The 19,057-nt window shown below is 41.2% G+C and overlaps 1 protein-coding gene across 3 annotated transcripts in view; it reads left to right on the top strand.

Annotated features, from left to right (window-relative positions):
* The first annotated feature begins 677 nt into the window (after positions 1 to 677).
* The window catches only part of LOC109925821 (glucose-fructose oxidoreductase domain-containing protein 1-like), a 69,127-nt gene continuing 50,747 nt past the window's right edge, over positions 678 to 19,057 (top strand). For 2 of the 3 annotated variants that reach the window (XM_048614563.1, XM_048614557.1), the window contains exon 1: positions 678 to 1,218. In XM_048614563.1, coding sequence (XP_048470520.1) covers positions 966 to 1,218 — 253 coding nt within the window. In that variant the 5' untranslated portion in view covers positions 678 to 965. Of the gene's footprint in view, positions 1,219 to 12,005; positions 12,426 to 19,057 lie in introns of those variants that run through there. The other variant, XM_048614550.1, reaches the window with a different exon arrangement.

Raw genomic sequence — 19,057 nt, 5'->3', positions numbered from 1 at the left:
GGATATGGGCTAAATGCTGGCAAATGGGACTAGCGTAGTGAGTTGGACCAAAGGGTCTGTTTCTGTCCTGGATAACTCTATCGCCCTAAGTACTATGCACGTGTAAATAAAGAGTGACTTGGTGATGGGATACCCGATTCTGTATTTATATCTGACGCTGTCTCTATGTCACTGTCGCTGTGTGGGTCTCTGCGTATCTTACTGTCCCTACGTTATTGTTTCTAGGTCAGTCTGTGTTTCTGTCAGTGTCTCTATAGCAATATCAGTGTTAGTGTCCGTGCCAATATCCTTCTGTAGTATCTGTAACAGGCAGGTACGTGCAGACCGGTGATAGTTAGTTTATTTTCAGCGTCTCTGTGCCAGTGCCTGTGTGTTATCATCCTGTGCCACTCACAACAGTTGCTCGTCTCCCTCTTCCATTGGTTGGGCTCAGGCTGCGAATTACGGCTGGAGAAAGTGAGGAACACGACGCATCCGCCGTATTGTAACCTGCCCATGGGTCATCTCGGCAACAGCGGGCTCCTGCATACCGAGGCTTAGCCTGGGCTTCGCAACCTGCTGCCGGCCAAAATATAGCCGCAGCCTCTGGCTTTCCTGGACGTTTTCTGTTTTTTTTTGTTTGTTGCCCCCCCCCCCCCCCCCCCCCGGAGAAAAAACCGCTGCAGCAATCAGCAGCTCGCAGGCCCGGCGATTCGATCTAGAGGGCGGTGCAGAACAGCAGAAGGTGGCAGCGTTATTCTTAGCACTTCGAGCTCTCCCCACACACGCACACAGACACAGGGCTGGCAGGAAGTGTGTGCCGGAACGCAACTACAACTTGTTGGCTTTCACCTACTTTTGGGAAAGAAGGAACGTTATCTGAGGCAAGGACATGGGAGAAATGGCCGAGAGGTAACTCCTCATGTTGACTGTCCCAATAATGTTTCACTAGGTGGAGAGTGAGGAGCCGTTCTCCTTCAGTCACCATGCTGCCCGGCGTCGGTGTGTTTGGCACCAGTTTGACAACCAGGGTCATCATCCCTCTGCTCCAGAGCCAAGGCTTCCCGGTGAAAGCTCTGTGGGGGAGGACGCCAGAAGAAGCAGAGGAACTGGCGAAGGAGATGGACGTTCCTTTCTACACCAACAGGATCGACGATGTCTTGCTGCACCAGGATGTGGATCTGGTTTGCATTAACCTGCCGCCTCCGCTGACTCGCCAGATCGCTGTCAAGACGTTGGGTAAGTTGGAGCAGATAGTTTTGTTTTCCACCTGATTTTCCGTTTCATTGAACGAGCTGGACGGGGTGGGGGAAGACAGATTCATGGTGGCTACCATGCGTTCCCTTTACGACTGTTCATTTATGTGCCTTAATTTGTTGTTTCGATGTTTAGGGGGTGGGTTGGTTGGGGCGGTGAAGGACGTCCGTCTGCTAGGATGTTCTGCTAGCAAGTAATGGGTGTAAAGACAAGTAAATATATTTGTGTACGCCTATTGGTCACTTACATACATCGAGAAACCTAAGAGCAATTCCTTGATGAATATATAATATAAGGTATTACACTGTGCTGTTGTTTCCCTGGTTTCCAAACTGATCTTTCACTGCAGTAGCACTTCAAGCATAACGTAATGGACAATGGGAATTAAGATTATTGATTTTTTACTTGATGGCTGAGAAAGACCACCATAAGTCATAAGGGACGAGCCTCAACACGTTAACCAACTTCTTTCAGGAGGAAAGTAAATAGAGGATGTGTCACAGTCAGTAACAGGATGTAATATATATTAGCCAAACTGGTACTTTACTAGATCACTCACGATGGCAAAGCCATGTATAAATGAGTTTGATACACTGGTTAAGAGGATATATAATCTTAAACCGTACTGCAACTATGACTTATTTTATTCCTGCAAAATAAAATTTTAATTAATTTTTGTTTTGGTAATACCACAAAAGAAAATAGCTTCTCAGTTCCCAGAAGCGTACATGTCTAGGAAGTGATGTGTCACTTCCTTCACCTTATGTTCAGTATGGTTTGTGTGACCATTTCAAAACAGCATATATCTCTTTATTTAAAAAAAAGTTTGAATAATCTGTGAAATAATAAGGGATTGTTTGGCCGGACATGACAAGAGCCTTGCTAACATACATGTGATTTTGTTTTAGTTGGTCAACTTGTTTGGCATGTATGGAAACCTATCACCATACATAACAAATGCCTGATCAATCTGCTGAGATATAAATAGATTTTCAGTTTGCCAATTTCCCCTATCTATCTAAATCCATAAATTGCAGTCATGGGTGGGCAAGAACAAAAGCTGTGCAACTCCAAGTGTGCACAGAGATACTTCTGAAGCATAATTAAAACCACACAGCTAAGCAATGTAAAGTAGTGATAAACTTACTGCAGGCTGGCCAATCACCAACAACAAATAGGAGAACTGCAGACTTGTTCAGGTATTGGATTCCTGTATGTACAATAGCAGATTAACTTGCATGTCATCCTGGGGCCACCTTGACTTCAGCATGATGCAGTTTATGTTCATCAAGGAGGATTGCACCTGTGCATATGGAGATTGAGCACATGAATTGAAATTTAATCCTTCATGTCGTTAATATTTTACTTTAATTGAATGATTAATTCAAGACATGCTGATATAAGGCACACACATCCTATTTTTAACAATTAAACCATTAAATTACAAAGGAACAATTCTTATCATAAACAGTGCTGAATATTGCTCAACTTCAGCAGAAGAAGGAGTGAAAGTGCTCTGACTATAATCCATTATTGCTGGAAAGAGAGGCATGTTGCTGAAAAATTTCTTTACGTTCATATTGGGACAAAGACAAGAATGCCAAATATCAAATAGTCACAACAATTTATGCCACAGGACAGCTTTGGTCAGCAAATGAACTAATTAGCTGAGGTGTTGCTATGGTGAAAACAACAAGGAATTATAGGTTTTCCAGGATCCCATCTATTTAAAAAATGACAAAAGGCTTGAAAGTATTCCTTTTTGTAGAGGACAGGTTTCCCTGTATGAATATATGTCAATTCTGGCAAACATAAATGTTTAACTGAACTATTTTGAAGAAGAGTATATCAGACTCCAAGTGTTAAATCTGTTTGTCTCTTCAAAGTTGCTGCCAGACTGCTGAGTTTCTTCAGTATTTTCTGTTTTTACCTTGCCAGCTTTATTGATAATCTTAAATCAGTTGCAGTGTAACAGTTAGCACTCTTAAGGTTGTTAGCAGGTACTGTCCAATTTACTGAATCACTTCTAACAGTAGAAGTTTAGTCCTGGGCTTTGCAACTGCCAGCTGGTTGAGATGATTTGTTTTCAGCCTAGTTAGAACAACTGAAGGAACATGCTGTTTAATTCGATCAGCCCGTTGTTGGGGCATTGGACCTACATGTCTGGCACTCTGCCAGCACTGAAATTCATTCATCAAATTGCTCAATTGTGTAGTTGGGAGAATATAATTTTGGACTGAGAACCTTTTTGTTTTAGATTTTGGATTAGTCCAACTTTGCTTCCATGGTCACTTACGTCTTTCCAATGTACCATGTCATGAAGGCATTCACTAAACTAGAATGGTAGATCTTCCAATAATCCTTGCTGCTAGTGCAGGCCAGAACTTTTTGAATGTGGGTTCATAATTGGATGAGTACAATTTTAATTTGCATTGTTCCTGATTCTTCATTCTGTAATTTACTACTATAAGTAAATAATAAGCCCTGATACCCATTGCAGCACAGCTTCTTCATCAAACCTCAGAATGAAAGTGAATCACCTACTGCAGTCTTAGGTTTCTCACTTAGATTGCACAAGATGTCTGTAATGTAAATGTCAAGCAAGCATGGCCAAGAGGACATGTTCTGGAGTTGTAGAACTGAAAGTTTTTAGAGACAATTGGCTCATGTTTACTGTGGAAGATTCAGTGCTTGCTGTTCTAATTTTAGGTTTCTTTTTTGAATTTTTTTTCTTTGTATTTATGGTTCTGATTTGGTTTTGTCACTTTTGTAATGGAAAATCAGCAACAAACCAAGATAGTGGTTCATTTATTCCACTTGGTGGATTTTACTAGAATCATAGAGTTGTAGAATGGTTACAGCACAAAGAATGTTATTCCATCCATTGTGTCTATGCTAGCTCTCTGCAAGACCAATCCAGCTTGTCCCATTCTCCTACCTTTTATCCATATCTTAGAAATTCTTTACTATTCACATAATTATCCAATTATTTTTTTAAAGACATGATTAAATCTGCCTCCACAATGCTTTCTTTTAACCACTTGCTGAGCAAAAATGCCTTTCCTCATGTCATTTTTGCTTCTGTTGTCAATCATCTGAAGTCAGTGTCCAGACTGAGAATGATGAATCCTGACCTTTTCACCATTGGATATACTTTTTTCACTATCACCTCTATCTATTTTGAAAACCTCTATCTATTTTGAAAACCTCTATCAATTATCCTCTCAACCTTCAGTACCTTCTCTAATCTATCTACATTGCTTTCATCCATGGAACCATTCTCATAAATCTTTTCTGCACTCTTTCTAATGCCTTCACAGTCTTCCTAAACTAGAATTAGTGCCTAGAATTGGGCAGAATAGTGCAGTCAAGTTTATAAATATTCACAACAATCTCATGCTTTTGTGCACTTGCCTCTCTTTATAAAGCCTAGGATCTTATATGTTTTACAATAGCTTTTTCAACCAGCCTTTCCACATTCAATGAATGATGTGTAAATAATCTAAGTAATAAATAAATAATTTACCATTTTGAATTGTATGCTATCCATATTGCCTCTTCTCATTCTTCCAATCAAAATGTATCGCTTCACATTTCTCTGCTACGTTCCAACCATCTCACCAGCCTGCCTAGGTCATCTTGAAGTCCATCATTATCCTTCTTATAGTCCAAAGTACTTCATATTTTGTGTTCTGTGCAAAATTGTACCCTACACAGCCAAGTCAATGTCATTAATACAGAGCAAGAAAATCAATGATCTTGATAACAACCTCAAGGGAACCACACTATATACGTTCCTTCAGTCCAAAAAGCATCCATTCACATTACTTTGTTTCCCGTAGCCCAGCCAGCTTTATATCTGTGCTGCCACTTTCTTATTACCACATCAGCAGCATTAATCTGATCAACCTCATCAAAAAATTCACTCAAATTAATTCATCATGATTTGCCTTTAACAAATCTGTATGAGATTTTCTTTATTAATTTGTCCAAGTAATTGTTCATTTTGACCTGTATTATTGTTCAAAAGTTTTCCCATCAAGATTAAACTGATGATCTGCTGGGCTTATCCTTATATCCCTTCTTAAATGATGATATACAATGGTGTAATATTTGAAGTTCTTCAATACTCTGCAGCACTCATGTACCTAAGGAGGCTTGGTAGATTATGGCCAGTGCCTCCACAATTTCCACCCTTATTTCACTCAGAATTTTCGGATGTAATTGATCCAGTCTTGGTGATGCATCAAACAGCCTTACTAACACTTCCTCCTTATCAATTCATTGCCTCAACTAAGTTTGTGTGCTGCCTGTCTCCATGGAATCACATGCTTATTAATTATGTATCCTGATCCCTGTGCCTGAAAACAGGCCTAATCCAGTTTCTCCCCTTAGAATACAACTATTAGTAAAAAAGGAACAGAGTGGGGATTTTTACTCCAGAAAAGAGCTGAGAAATGACATGATAAGGATCTTTAAGGTTATGAAGGGGTTTGATGATGCAGGTGCAGAGAACATGCTTCCGTTTGTAAGGGTATCCAAAATAAATACAAGATAATCACTATTCCATCCATTGAGAAATTCAGGAGGAACATTTTGATCTAGTATTGTGAGAAGGTGGAACTGAGGAAGTGTTGAGTATCTCTATCCAATATTCTCTCAATTTTCTTTGCTCTGAGGAGAACATCCAATGTTTAATCTATTCATATAACTGAAGTTCCTCAATCCTGCAAGAGTCTGAGTAAATATCTTGTTCAGTGTCTCTATGGTCCTCACTTCCTTCATAATATGTGGTGTCCACAATTTGACACAATTGTCCAGTTGTTGCTGAACCAATATTTTATAGATAATCATATTTTATTCCAAGAAGTCTAGTGGCGAAGATTAGAACAAAATTTTGATAGCTTCATTTGTGGAAGTACACATTACAAACCTGCAGCTCCCATCCCAAACCATCAGCATTTCGGTTTGTTACTATTTGCTGGAGCACAAATGAATCCCCAGTTAATGTCCACCCACTGTGTACCAGGTAAAGAAAATTAATATGCAGTTTACAGATTCCCTTTAAAAAGAATGTGTACATTACATTTACAACTAAAATTTCAAAACAAATTACATAATAAACTTGTATACAGCCATTATAGCAAGCGTTTCTTCCTCTAGAATGTCACGCAATTTCTTTGAGGTTTTTGGAGCTAAAGTCTGCATTGAGACCATTCGGTTGTAGGCTCCCAAGGCAAAATATGAAGTGCTGCTCCTCCAGTTTCCGGGTGGCATCATTGTGACATTGGAGGAGGCCCAGGATGGACATGTCATCCAGGGCGTAAAGTCCACATTGAGACCATTGGGTTGTAGAATCCCAATTTTTTTGTTTTTCTTTATGCAAACAATCTGACAGTTGAGGACTTGAATTCACCCATATAATTTTAAAGGCTCCCTTTCTCTTCAGCATTTGCATAAAGCCAGTTTAAAACTTTTCACACATACACATTTCATGGAATGCACTTTATTCCCATGGAACAATTATCAACATAACATTCAATGGGTATGCTGTCCTCTGCACATCCATTGTATACAATAAGGTTTAAAATATTTAATTAGAATCCCATATCCACTGCCTCTGCAGGAGCTGGTATCTCAGCAGCCACAGCATATTTAACAACTATTTTTATTTTCTTAGCTTCTCAACATTTAGTACAACATTTCCCATTCATCGGAAATGTTGTACTAAAGGTGCACTAAAATACTGAATCAGAAAGATTAGCATGTGAGGTATCAGTAAAAATGATGGTTTTATTTCTTTGCATCCCCTAAAGATGGGAATCTAAGTATGTATTTCAATAAATTTAATTTTCATGATGTTTTATTTGCCCTTAAAATATTACCTACTTTGGGGTGTTTCATTGAAGTACGTAGCTCTGACCTCTGTCACAATACTGACAAAATAAGGACTACTAATTTTCAACTTCTATCATGTGATTTTAAATACCTGAGAATGTCAAGGACTAATATGGTTTTATAAGAAGAAGAAAACACAAACTAAAGATGGCCACAGTGGTCATCTGACCAGATTGGGGTTTTATGAGCTTTGCTCAATGTGAAATAAACGGAGACCATCTGAGCATAAGTTAACATTTTATCCAAAGACACTGAAACTATTCGGGTTAAAGAAACACTCTTTCTATTTTTCATTTGCACCATTCTGTAAGCTTCGCACACTATGGTGAAAGTCGCCTGCAAATTATCCAGCTTGAACAACTGCGACACCAGATGCGGCATACACGAGTGAACTGTATTTCGGGGAAGTAGGAGCAAACTACTGCAGATGCTGGAATCAGTGCTGAAAACAACAAATGCTGGAGATCACAGTGGATCAGGCAGCATCTGCAGAGAGAGACCAAGTTAACATAATTCATGTTAAATTCATAAAGTTTTTCATGGTTTTTCTTCTGCATCTACTGCCTATTTGGGGTTTTAATTTCAGAAACACTTCTTTTTGACACGTGTCACATGTCAAAAATGCAGCTTTTATGTTGATTGTCGCATAGTCCCATGAATACGTGACCAAAAGAGCTAAAAACGTGTTTAAGATTATTTTTCCAGCTGTGGAAGAATCTATTCTATTAAGTCTGTATCAAACAGTCATTTTTCAAAATATCTAGCAAACAGTGTCTCTTTTGCATTATGAGTACCATTTGCATGGACTTTCCCACTACAAATCTACTTGTGTGGCAAAGCTCATCCTTAGAATAAACTTTCTATTCCGTTTAACCATCCTATTCCCTTTGATTTGCCTCTTTTGTCAGTTTATCCCTAAGTTTATTGATTGATAGCCACTAAAACTTAACACTCATGATGTCTTCTGCTCTAGTTGTTTTCAATATTTGTTCATGGGAAATGGCCGTCTTTGGCTAGGCCAGCAGTTATTGCCCACACCTAATTGCCTTTAAGCAGTTGCAACCTGCATTGAACCACTGCAGACCTTGGTGAGTAAGTATAGCCACAGTGCTGTTAGGAAAGCATGTGGCTTGGACGGGAACTTGCTGCTGATGTTCCTATTCTTTTCCAACCTTCTGGATGATAGAGGTCAAGTGTTTAGAAAGTTCTGTTTAAGGAGTTTTTCTGAGTTACTTCAGTGCAGCTTGTAGATGACCGTGACTGAAAGGAATGGGGCACCTATGGAGTGAGCTGCTTTGTCCTGGATGGTGTCAAGTTTCTTAAGTATTGTTGGAGTTGAACGCGTCCAGGCAAGTAGGGAGTGTTCCATCACACTCCTGCCTTTTAGGTGATGGACAGGATTTGTGGACACTGAGATGAATTAGTTACCTCTGAGTTACAAGATTTGTTTTCTGTTTTTTTTATATTATTATCTGTTCAAGCTACAACATCTATTTCCCCTTTTGTGTTGTTAGTGACTTCTACTCCATATTTATCCATGTTGCATGATCAGAGATTCTTTCTGTCACGCATAAGTATTTTCCAATGCAAGAACCACTTCTGAACTCACAATCAATGTTTACATTCTGCTTTCTTACTTTTCACTTTTTTACCTCATTTTATCAGTTCATAGACATTGTTTATTGGCCATCATTTCTGAACTTTCAACCAATATTTATATTTGTTATGAGCGTTTCTTGCACATCTGATAATGACTTCATCCCATACAAGCTCGAACGAGTGAGGGAGAACCCAAGTGTGCAGCACTAAAAAGAGAGGACGTGAGTACCCTGACAAGGCCTTAGTTTCACCTCTCTGGGGATTCTACACAATGTGAAAGTCTTCAGAGTTGAACCAGCAGAGAGACTCAGGAAAATTCCCTGATTGATGTTTAACCAGTGAGGAGAAGGGAAATGATATGCCAAATGAAAGTGATGGGTATTTAGAGCACCTGGTTAGGGTAAAACTGGGGAGTACCTATTGATCAGCAGCTTTCAATGGTCCAGAACTGCACCAGCAGCTAAGGTCTGAGAAAGGTTCAAGGCATTGAAAAATCATAAAACCATTAGGTGCCAGACAAATACAGAGAGTCTGGGATGAAATTCATAAATTAATTTAATCTTACTGAGCATCTAATGCTATCTGATGCAGGTTTTTGATGCAATTTACATTATCATTTATAAAGCATGACCAATGAACGCCTACCATTATCATAGGCTGAGCCACATTTCCAGCCTGGAAACCAAAAGTTAATTGAGAATGTCTGGGTTAATGAATAATAAATGGGCGAACAGATTGTGTGTGTTTTGATTCACTGTTTGGCACGATTAATGGATTTTAAGAGATTTTTGGTGTTCTGAGGCCAGACTTTCAAACTGTGTGCATCCTTTCTGCTCTATTTGTATTTTATCTACTCCCCTGAAAGTGTAGGCTCATGTGTCAGGAAAGAGGAGTTAATAGTTCAATGTGTGAGCAGTGTTAGAGTACTCTAGATTGCCACTGGTCCTTTTCCATAGTTGACTTAAATCTTATGGTACCATGTTCACAACCATCAAATATTTCCCTTCTGATATTTGACCTACTTAACCTGTCTCATTCCCTAGAATCGATTCAACATTATCTGAAATTAAACAAAGAACTGCGGATGCTAGAAATTTGAAACAAAATAGAAATAGCAGGAGAAACTCAGAAGGTCTGGCAGCATTTGTAGAGATATAGCAGAGTTAACGTTTCAAGTCCAGTGACCTTTCTTCAATTCTCCACAGATGCTGCCAGACCTGCTGAGTTTCTCCAGCTATTTCTGTTTTGTGCCAATAATACCTGCTTCCTCATTGGGTCAGAAACATATTGGTCGAAACCATTTTCATCTATTTACCATGTAGGAACAACCAACATAGGTAGAGGTAGTAGGAACTGCCAATGCTGGAGTCTGAGATAATAAGGCATGGAGCTGGATGAACACAGCAGGCCAGGCAGCGTCAGAGGAGCAGGAAAGCTGATGTTTTGGGTCTGGACCCTTCTTCAGAAATGGGGGAGGGGAAGGGGGCTTTGAAATAAATAGAGAGAGGGGGAGGCAATGATAGAAGGTGGATAGAAGAGCAGATAGGTGGAGAGAAGACGGAAAGGTCAAGGAGGTGGGAATGAAGCCAGTAAAGGTGCGTGTAGGTAGGGAGTTGGGATGGGGGTTGGTCTGTGAGATGGGAGGGGCAGGTAGGTGGGAGGGAAGACAGACAGGTCAAGGAGGCGGGGATGAGGCTAGTAGAGGTGAGGCGAGTGTAGATAGGAAGTGGGGGTGAAGGTTGGTCAGTGAGGTTGGAGGAGCAGATAGGTGGGAGAAAAGATGGACAGGTCAAGGAGGTGGGGACGAGATGGGGGGCTGGTCTTGGGATGAGGTCGGGGATGGGGAGATTTTGAAGCTTGTAAAGTCCACATTGAGATCATTGGGTTGTAGGTTTCCCAGGCGGAATATGAGGTGCTGTTCCTTCAGTTTTCGGGTGGCATCATTGTAGCACTGGAGGAGGCCCAGGATGGACATGTCGTCCAAGGAGTGGGAGGGGGAGTTGAAGTGGTTCGCGACTGGGAGGTGTTGTCGTTTGTCTTGAACCGAGCATAGGTGCTCCACAAAGCGGTCTCCAAGCCTCCGCTTGGTTTCCCCGATGTAGAGGAGGCCATTATCGGGAACAGCGGATACAATATACCACATTAGCGGAAAAGCAAGTGAACATCTGTTTAATGTGGAAGGTTTTCTTGGGGCCTGGGATGGAGGTGAGGGGGGAGGTGTAAGGGCAGGTGTAGCACCTCCTGCGGTTGCAGGGAAAGGTGCCGCAGGTGGTGGGGGTAGTGGGGAGTGTGGAGCGGACGAGGGAGTCGCAGAGAGAGCGGTCCCTCCGGAAGGCAGATAAGGGTAGGGAGGGAAATATATCTTTGGTAGTAGGGTCGGATTGCAGGTGGCGGAAGTGGCGGAGAATGATGCATTGAATCCGGAGGTTGATGGGGTGATATGTGAGGACGAGGGGAATTCTGTCTTTGTTGTTATTGTGGGGAGGGGGTATGAGGGCTGAGGTGCAGGAAACGCAAGAGATGCGGTCGAGGGTGTTTTTGAACACTGTGGGGAGGGGGTGGGGGAAATTGCAGTCCTTGAAAAACGAGGACATCTGGGATGTCTGGGATAGGTAGAACAAGGAATGATACTCTGTTGAGAGTGTTTGAGGAATTCAGGCTGAATTTGAATGCAGAACCTCCAAAGGTAATAGTCACTGGATTATAATTGAGCCACGTGTCAATTGGCATAAAGTCAGGCTTATTAGAGAATTAAATAAGTGTTGTAGGAAGTAGTGGGTTTCAGATGGTGTGACATTGGCACCTGTACCAGGAAAGATGGAGTATTGCCATTGGGATGGACTCCACTTAACAGGTGGGATCAGTGTCTTGGTGAATAACCCATCCTTCCCTCACTGATAAAAAAAAAATCTGTCTGTCTCAGCCTTGAATATGTTTAACAACCTAGACTTGACAGCCCTCTATGGTAAAAAAAAAATTCCCCAGACTCATTACACTCAGAGAAGAAATTCCTCATCATCTGTCTTAAATGTGTGAGATTATATGCCCTGTTCCTGGACTTTTCCACCAGGCAAGCAATCTTTCTGCATCTACCCTGTCAAGTTCCCTAAAAATCATATATGCTTCAGTAAGGTCACCTCTAATTCCTCCTAGATGGCGGCAGCAGAGTAGGCAGCAACCAGGCTTCTGTGCCTGGGCTTGTCCTCTTTGTCTGCTTTTTTTTCTTTTTCTTATTCCATTTTTCCCCATCTTCTTTTCTCAATTTTATTTAGTTTTCGCTCAAACTTCCCTGATAAAGGGAACTCTTCTGTAGGAAGGCGGCATTGATGGGCTCTGGAGCAGTAGCGACATCTTCAGAGGCAGCGTGGCTACAGATTCGGCCAGCTTGTGAAGCTTGGAACGGGACTTTCACTTCCATGTGGAGTGGGCCTCTGGAAGCGGCATGACATGGGCTGGTGAAGCTCTGAGCGAGACTCTGGCGGCTGCGTGGCATGAGCTGGGAAGCCTGGAGTGGGATTGTAGCAGTGGAAAAGGAAATGTTGGACTCTCTTTAAGTTATCTTTCTTTGCTTTTTGTTTTATTTTAAGTTAATGTGAATGGAGCCATTGCATGGCAATGGTACACACTTTTCACTGTATTTTATATTAAATGCCCATGACAATAAATGATTCAATTCAATTCAATTCTTCTAAATTCCAATGATCACAGGTCCAATCTATTCAACCCGTCCTCTAGTATTAGCCTAGTGAACTTTCTCTGGTCTGCCTCCAACGCCAGCATATCTTTCCTTAGATAATAGATCCAACAGTGTTCAGAGTATTCCAGCTGTGGTCTGACTAGTGTCTTGTATAGTTTTACCAAAACTTCCCTACTTTTATCCTAAATTCAGTTGAAATAAAGGCTGACATTCCATTTGTCTTTCCTCTTCCCCACTAAACTTGGATGTCCTTTGGTCACTTCTTTGTGGTTTGTGCATGAGGACTCCCAAATCCCCTGTACTTTAGCTTTCTCTAGTCTTTCTCCACACAAATAATATTCAGTTTCTCTATTCTTCCAGCCAAAGTGCATAACTTCACATTTTTCTGTATTATATTCCATCTGGTAAGTTTTTGCTCACTTGCTTAACCTGTCTATGATTAGATTCTTTGTGTCATCCTTACAACTTCCATTAGAGTCATAGAGACCTACATCATAGAAATAAGCCTTTCGGCCCACTTTGTCTATGCTGACCAACAGACACCAAACTACACTAATCCCCTTTACCAGTACTTGGTCCATAGCCTACTATGTCCTGGCATTTTAAGTGCTCATCCAGATGCTTCTCAAATGTTTGAGAGTACCTGTCTCCACCACCCTCAGGAACAAAAACAAAGTTGCTGGAAAAGCTCAGCAGGTCTGTGAAGGAGAAAACAGAGTTAATGTTTCGGGTCTGGTGACCCTTCTTCAGAATACCACCCTCAGGCTGTGCCTTCCATATTTCTGCTTCTGAAAAAAAAAATTCTCAGACCTACTCTAATCCACTTACTCCTCACCTTAACCTTGTGCCCTCTGCTCTTCAACACCTATGCCATGGGGAAAAGATTCTTATAACCTACCCTGTCTGTGCGTCTCATAATATTGTATATCTCAATCAAATACCCCCTCAGCCTTCTGTCTTCCAGGAAAAACAAACTCAACACATCCAGTCTTGCCTCATAACTGAGACTTTTCATCCCAGCATCCTGGTGATTCTCCCCTGCACCATCTCCATTGCAATCATGTCCTTCTGTAAGTGTGGCAACCAGGACTGCACACGGTTAGTCCACAGATGGAATACTAACATTTTATAAAGTTGTAACAAGACTTCCTTGCTCCTATCTTCTATACCCGGTTAATGAAGGCAAGCATCCTGTATGCCTTTTTCACTATACCTGAGCTGACATCTTCAGGGATCTATGGACTTGTACACCAAGGTCCCTTTGTTCCTCAGTACCCTAGGAACCTACCATTCATTGTGTATGTCCTTCCCGTATTAGACCTCCCAAAATGCATCATCTCCACTTATCAGGATTAAATTCCATCTGCCATTGCTCTGCTCAGTTTACCAATTGATCAATATCAGAATGCAGTCCGAGACCATCCTCCTCAGTATCAACTATGCCATCAATTTTCATATCATCTGCAAACTTATTAATTGTATCTTCTACCTTCACATTCAAATTGTTAAAGTACAAAACAAGTAGCAAGGGTCCCAGCACCTCTCCCTTTGGTACATCACTGGTCACTAGCTTCACAAAAACATCTTACCACTATTGCCTCCTATTTGTAAGCCAATTTTGGATCTAATTTGCCAACTTGCCTTGGATCCTATGGGTGCTTAGCTTCTGGACCAGCCTTCCATGTGGGATTGACAAAGGCCTTACGTGCATGTAAACCACATCAACTGTACTTTCCAAAAAACTCTATTAAATTAGTCAGACAGAATCTCCCTCACAAATTTGTGCTAACTATCCCTGATCAATCCCTGCTTTTCCAAGTGTTGATTAATCCTGACCCTCTGCAATAATTTCCCTACCACTGACATCAGACTAATTAGTCTGTAATTGCCTGGCCGATCTCTGCTGCCCAACTGAACAAAGGAACCACCGGCATGGTGGCACAGTGGTTGGCACTGCTGCCTCAGAGCACCAGGGACTGTTCTCCCTGTGTCTGCATGGGCTTCCGCCAGGTGCTTTGGTTTCCTCCCACAGTTCAGAAATGTGCAGGTTAGGTGGATTGGTCATGCTAAATTGCCCATAGTGACCAGGGATGCGTCGGCTAGGTGGATTAGTTATGATAAATGCGGGGATATGGGGGTTGGTCTGGGCGGGATGCTGTTCAGTGAGTACTGGAGGGATTCTACGATATTAGCTATCCTTCAGTCATCTGGCACTTCACCTGTGGCCAGTGAAGTATAAAGTATCCCTACCAGGGCCCTAGCAGTCTCCTTCCTTGCCACCATAGCAGCTTGGGATAGATCTCATTAGGTCTTGGGATTTATGCATCTTTATGCTCACTAAAATATCTAATACCTCCTTATTAATCTTAACGTGTTCTAGAATCTCATCATCCCAACTGAAATCTCCAAATACAATGTCTTTCTCCTTTGTGAACACACATGAGAAATATTCATTTAAGATCTTACCCACATCTTCTGGCTCCATGCACAGATTGCAACTTTGATCTCTAATAGGCCCCACTCTTTCTACCATTCCTTCTATATTTGATTGGGCCTTGCTTCTGACTTTACATCTACTCTGTGTCCCATCCCTCTGACAAATTAGTTTAAACCTTCCCAACAGCACAAGCAAATCTCCCAGTAAGGATATTGGACCCATTCCAGTTTAGATGCAACCTGTTCAGATTATACAGGTCCTACCTACCTCAGAAGTTGTCGCGATGATCCAAAAATCTAAAGTCCTCTCTCCTACTCAATCCCTTTAGCCACACATTCATCTGACCTATAACTCAGTAGCACGTAGCACTTGAAGCAATCTGGACATTACAATCTTAGCAGAATTCCTCTTTAATCTACTGCTTAATACTCTAAATTCCTGTTGCAGGACTTCATTTTTTTCAACCCATGTCATTGGTACCAATATGTACCATGACTACTGGCTGTTCACCCTCCTCCTTCAGAATGCCCTGCAGCCGCACTGAGACATCCCTGACCCTGGCACCAAGGAGGCACCATACCATTTAAGAGACACAAGTCTCCCTTACAATCGAGTCCACTATCATTAAACCACTCCCAGTCTTTTTCCTTGCCTGCTGTGCAGCAGAGCCAACCATGGTGCCACAATCTTGGTTGTTGCTACTTTCCTCTGACAACAGTATCTAACATGGCATACCTATTTGAGAGGGATCTGGTCAGAGAGTGTACTGCACTATGTGCCCACACTTACTTGTCTTCCTGGTGGTCACCAGATGCTTTTCTACCTGTGTAGCTCCTCCTTGTGGTGTGTCCAGCTCACTAAACTTGCTATCCATGATGTCTTCAGCATTAAGTATGCTCTGTGGAGAGTCCATCCACAGCTCCAGTTGCTCCATGCAGTCAATCAAGAGCTGCTGCTGAATACAATTCCCGGATACGTGGCCACCCTGAACACTGAAAGTGTCCCCAGTTTCCCACATATTGCAGGAGGAGCATTCCATGGGACCAAGTTCTCCTGCCTCTGTGGACCTGACAAATTACAAACAATAAACAATAAATTAGTGACAAATTATTCAGCCTTACCTACTACTTACCAAATCAGATTTCTCTCTCTGTTTCTCCTCCTGCCTACTCCCCCCCACCATTCCTAACAAACTACAAATCACAATAATAAGGACTTTGCAATCTGTCTCCCTCTTGGTACTACTCTCTCAGTCCCTAAAGTTTCTAAGCAGTCAATCCTCTTGCCCTGCATCACGCTTTGAACCCTAATGTCAATATAGGTCCTCTGCCTCTGGATTCAGTGGAGGTTCGCTCCTGTCTTCTGTTGCTGCTCCGATTGAGCTCGATCTGTTCCTTTCTTGCTGCTGCTCCAACTAAGCTCAATCCACTCCACTCCTGCTGCTGCTCCTTTCCACCTAATTTTGTGTCGTCTGCAAACTTGCCATAGTCCATTCACTTTCCTTATCTAAGTCTTGATGTATCCAAAGACAGGCTCCATGACCGCACTGCAAACACAGACTCCATGACGGTGGCCCAAACACAGACTCCACAATTGTACTCCAAACACAGGCTCCACAACTGCAGCCCAAACAGAAGCCTCACAATAGCATTCCAAATATGAGCTCCCTGACAAAAGGACATAATGTAAACACTGCCTGCAATGCTCCAAATATCAATGTCTTCACTGTACTACTGAATATAGAGTTCTCTATTGCATTTCATAGTATAAACAGTGGCTACTCGAGTTAGAAATACCTTTTACCATACTCCCCAATGTTTAAATTTCTGGTTATGCTTTAAATAGAAACACCCCAACTACCTTACCTCACATAGATACTGTTGCCTACATTGCATAATGTAAACATCCATACTACACTTTAAGTATAAATATCTCTCTGAGACCATACAATGTAGATTACACTCTGTTATGTAGATTTCCCTGAATATAATGCATGATATGGACACTCTGGTTTATATTCCTTGCTTTATCCCAGCTATACTGTAAGTGTAGATATTTTGGCTACATTCCATAAAGACTTGTCCCACAGTTAATTATCCAACTTCCCCTAATTACATACACTCCTTAATATAAACACACATTACACACACATGCCTGAGGAACTGATACCGTCATTGTTGCCTGAAAATCTGACCCTATGAGTGTATAGTTGAATAATAGAAGATTGTACATGGGGCACTGGCTTCATATCTCCACTATTGGAACAACTGCCTTTGTACTACATTGTAAAACCATAGGGTGCACAGAGTCACTTAACGGTGGTGTAGTTCAAAGGTTGAAAACACTTACCAGATGTAAAAACACATTTTATGATAAGATTGGTCCAAACAGTTTCTAGTTCAGACGAGTGCCACACCACAAGGCTACAAAGCATTTAAAATTAAAATCGGTGAGATGAAGAGATTGGTTAGTGGTAGAAATGGACAATTTATATTGTCGTTGAGGCCTGTATATTTTGTTGGGGCAGAATAGAGAGAATGTGACATTTTAAACATTTCTGCTATATTTGATTCATTACATCTGTGCTTTATCTGCAGAAAGTTACATTCTTACAAACAAGAAGGTGTACTTGTTCCAAGATGTTATTACTGTATGGACTTCTCCCAGCATTTTTATGCTTATTAAGGACTGCCAGAGATGTAGTTATCTAGAATCCCAGAAATATGTTGTCCAAATGAAACAGCAAATATCTCAAGATTTGTAATCGACAGGTAAATCACAGTATATTTGGAGATTAGTCCACAGGACAGATGAAGACTTAAATGGTTGAAGTTATTGCAGAGGTCTGCTAACATCTCGTTAGCTCTGATGGCTATACAGTGATTCATGAATTGAACTTATCACAGAGGTCACAGTTTGAGCACTCATGTCACAAGGCTATGACTTCCTGCCATGGAGCAGACTGCATAACTGAAATTTCCAACAGGAACTAAAAATTTTCCCATGGATCAGTTGATATTTCTCTCGTTCGTGAGTCAGAAGGATGTAAGGTCTGAGCCCCATTCTGGAATTTTAATATATAACCATATCTTACATTTTTGTATAATATTAAGTGAGTACTGAATTATCAGAAGTACAACCTTTCATATTTGCATAAAACAGGTTGGAGTATATCAGTGGTTGTAGTCATTACATTATAGGAAGGATGCGATCACACCAGAGAGAAAGAAGGAAAAAAATATTGGTTCCAGCATACGTGAGGTGAACTTGTCTCTTCTGAATTGATGCTTCCTGTCCCAGAATTTGAAGACATCCTCCCTGCACCATGCTCCAAACTAAGCCTTAAATTCTAGAAAAGATTTCTTGAATGTCTACAATTCCTAGCCATGTAGTCATAAATTGCTTGCAGTAAGTGACTCATCTCTGATTGTTCTTGTAATTGATAAGAAAGAGGACTTTTCATGATGTATTTACAGTAGAAAACTGCTTTAGAAAACCCCAGTGAGATACTGACCTTTCACTTCTGAAACATAAATTCAAATTCAGCTTGTTTAAGTGGATGAGAGGCTTTTTTGTGATGGTTGTGAAGCTACTGTGTGAAAGTTTGAGAAGTCTCAACTTAGCTTCTAGTGGCATTGAGCTATCAGGAAACAGCTGCTAATTTGCCTCTAATTGTGAATAACATTAGGCAAGTCCACAGGATAAAGGTGTGGCAAATGGAAAAAATATTCCCCTGCAGCACAGAATCCTCTTCTGCACGGGGCTGGGACACATTTTTACAGTAGATAGACCTCTTCTTGGCACTAGGCTCAACTATACTTTATACCTCATTTGGGAATTTTTGATGCTGGCATTGGGGCTTGAAATGGAAATTTTGTCAATCCCTGTCCTAATAACTATTACTTAAATGTTCACAAGAAACATTAAAAGAAAACTCATTCTTTTTATGTTGTTGTTTGGACAATACTGTTTCTGGAAGTATCCATGGAAACCCTGTCTTTTAGTAATGTGCACTGTCTGATGCCAGCAGCTTTGGCTGATTTACATTAAATTAATATTGGTAGCAGTATGCTAAGTTTAGCTGAATCAGAGATAGTAGGAACTGCAGATGCTGGTGAATCCGAGACAACAAGGTGCAGGGCTGGATGAACACAGCAGGCCAAGCAGCATCATAGGAGCTGCTTGGCCTG

Source organism: Rhincodon typus, chromosome 2 (genome assembly GCF_021869965.1).
Source record: "Rhincodon typus isolate 14 chromosome 2, sRhiTyp1.1, whole genome shotgun sequence".
NCBI classification, from domain to species: domain Eukaryota; kingdom Metazoa; phylum Chordata; class Chondrichthyes; order Orectolobiformes; family Rhincodontidae; genus Rhincodon; species Rhincodon typus.
Note: the sequence above shows the minus strand (reverse complement) of the source record. Positions and strands in the feature narration are given on the sequence as shown.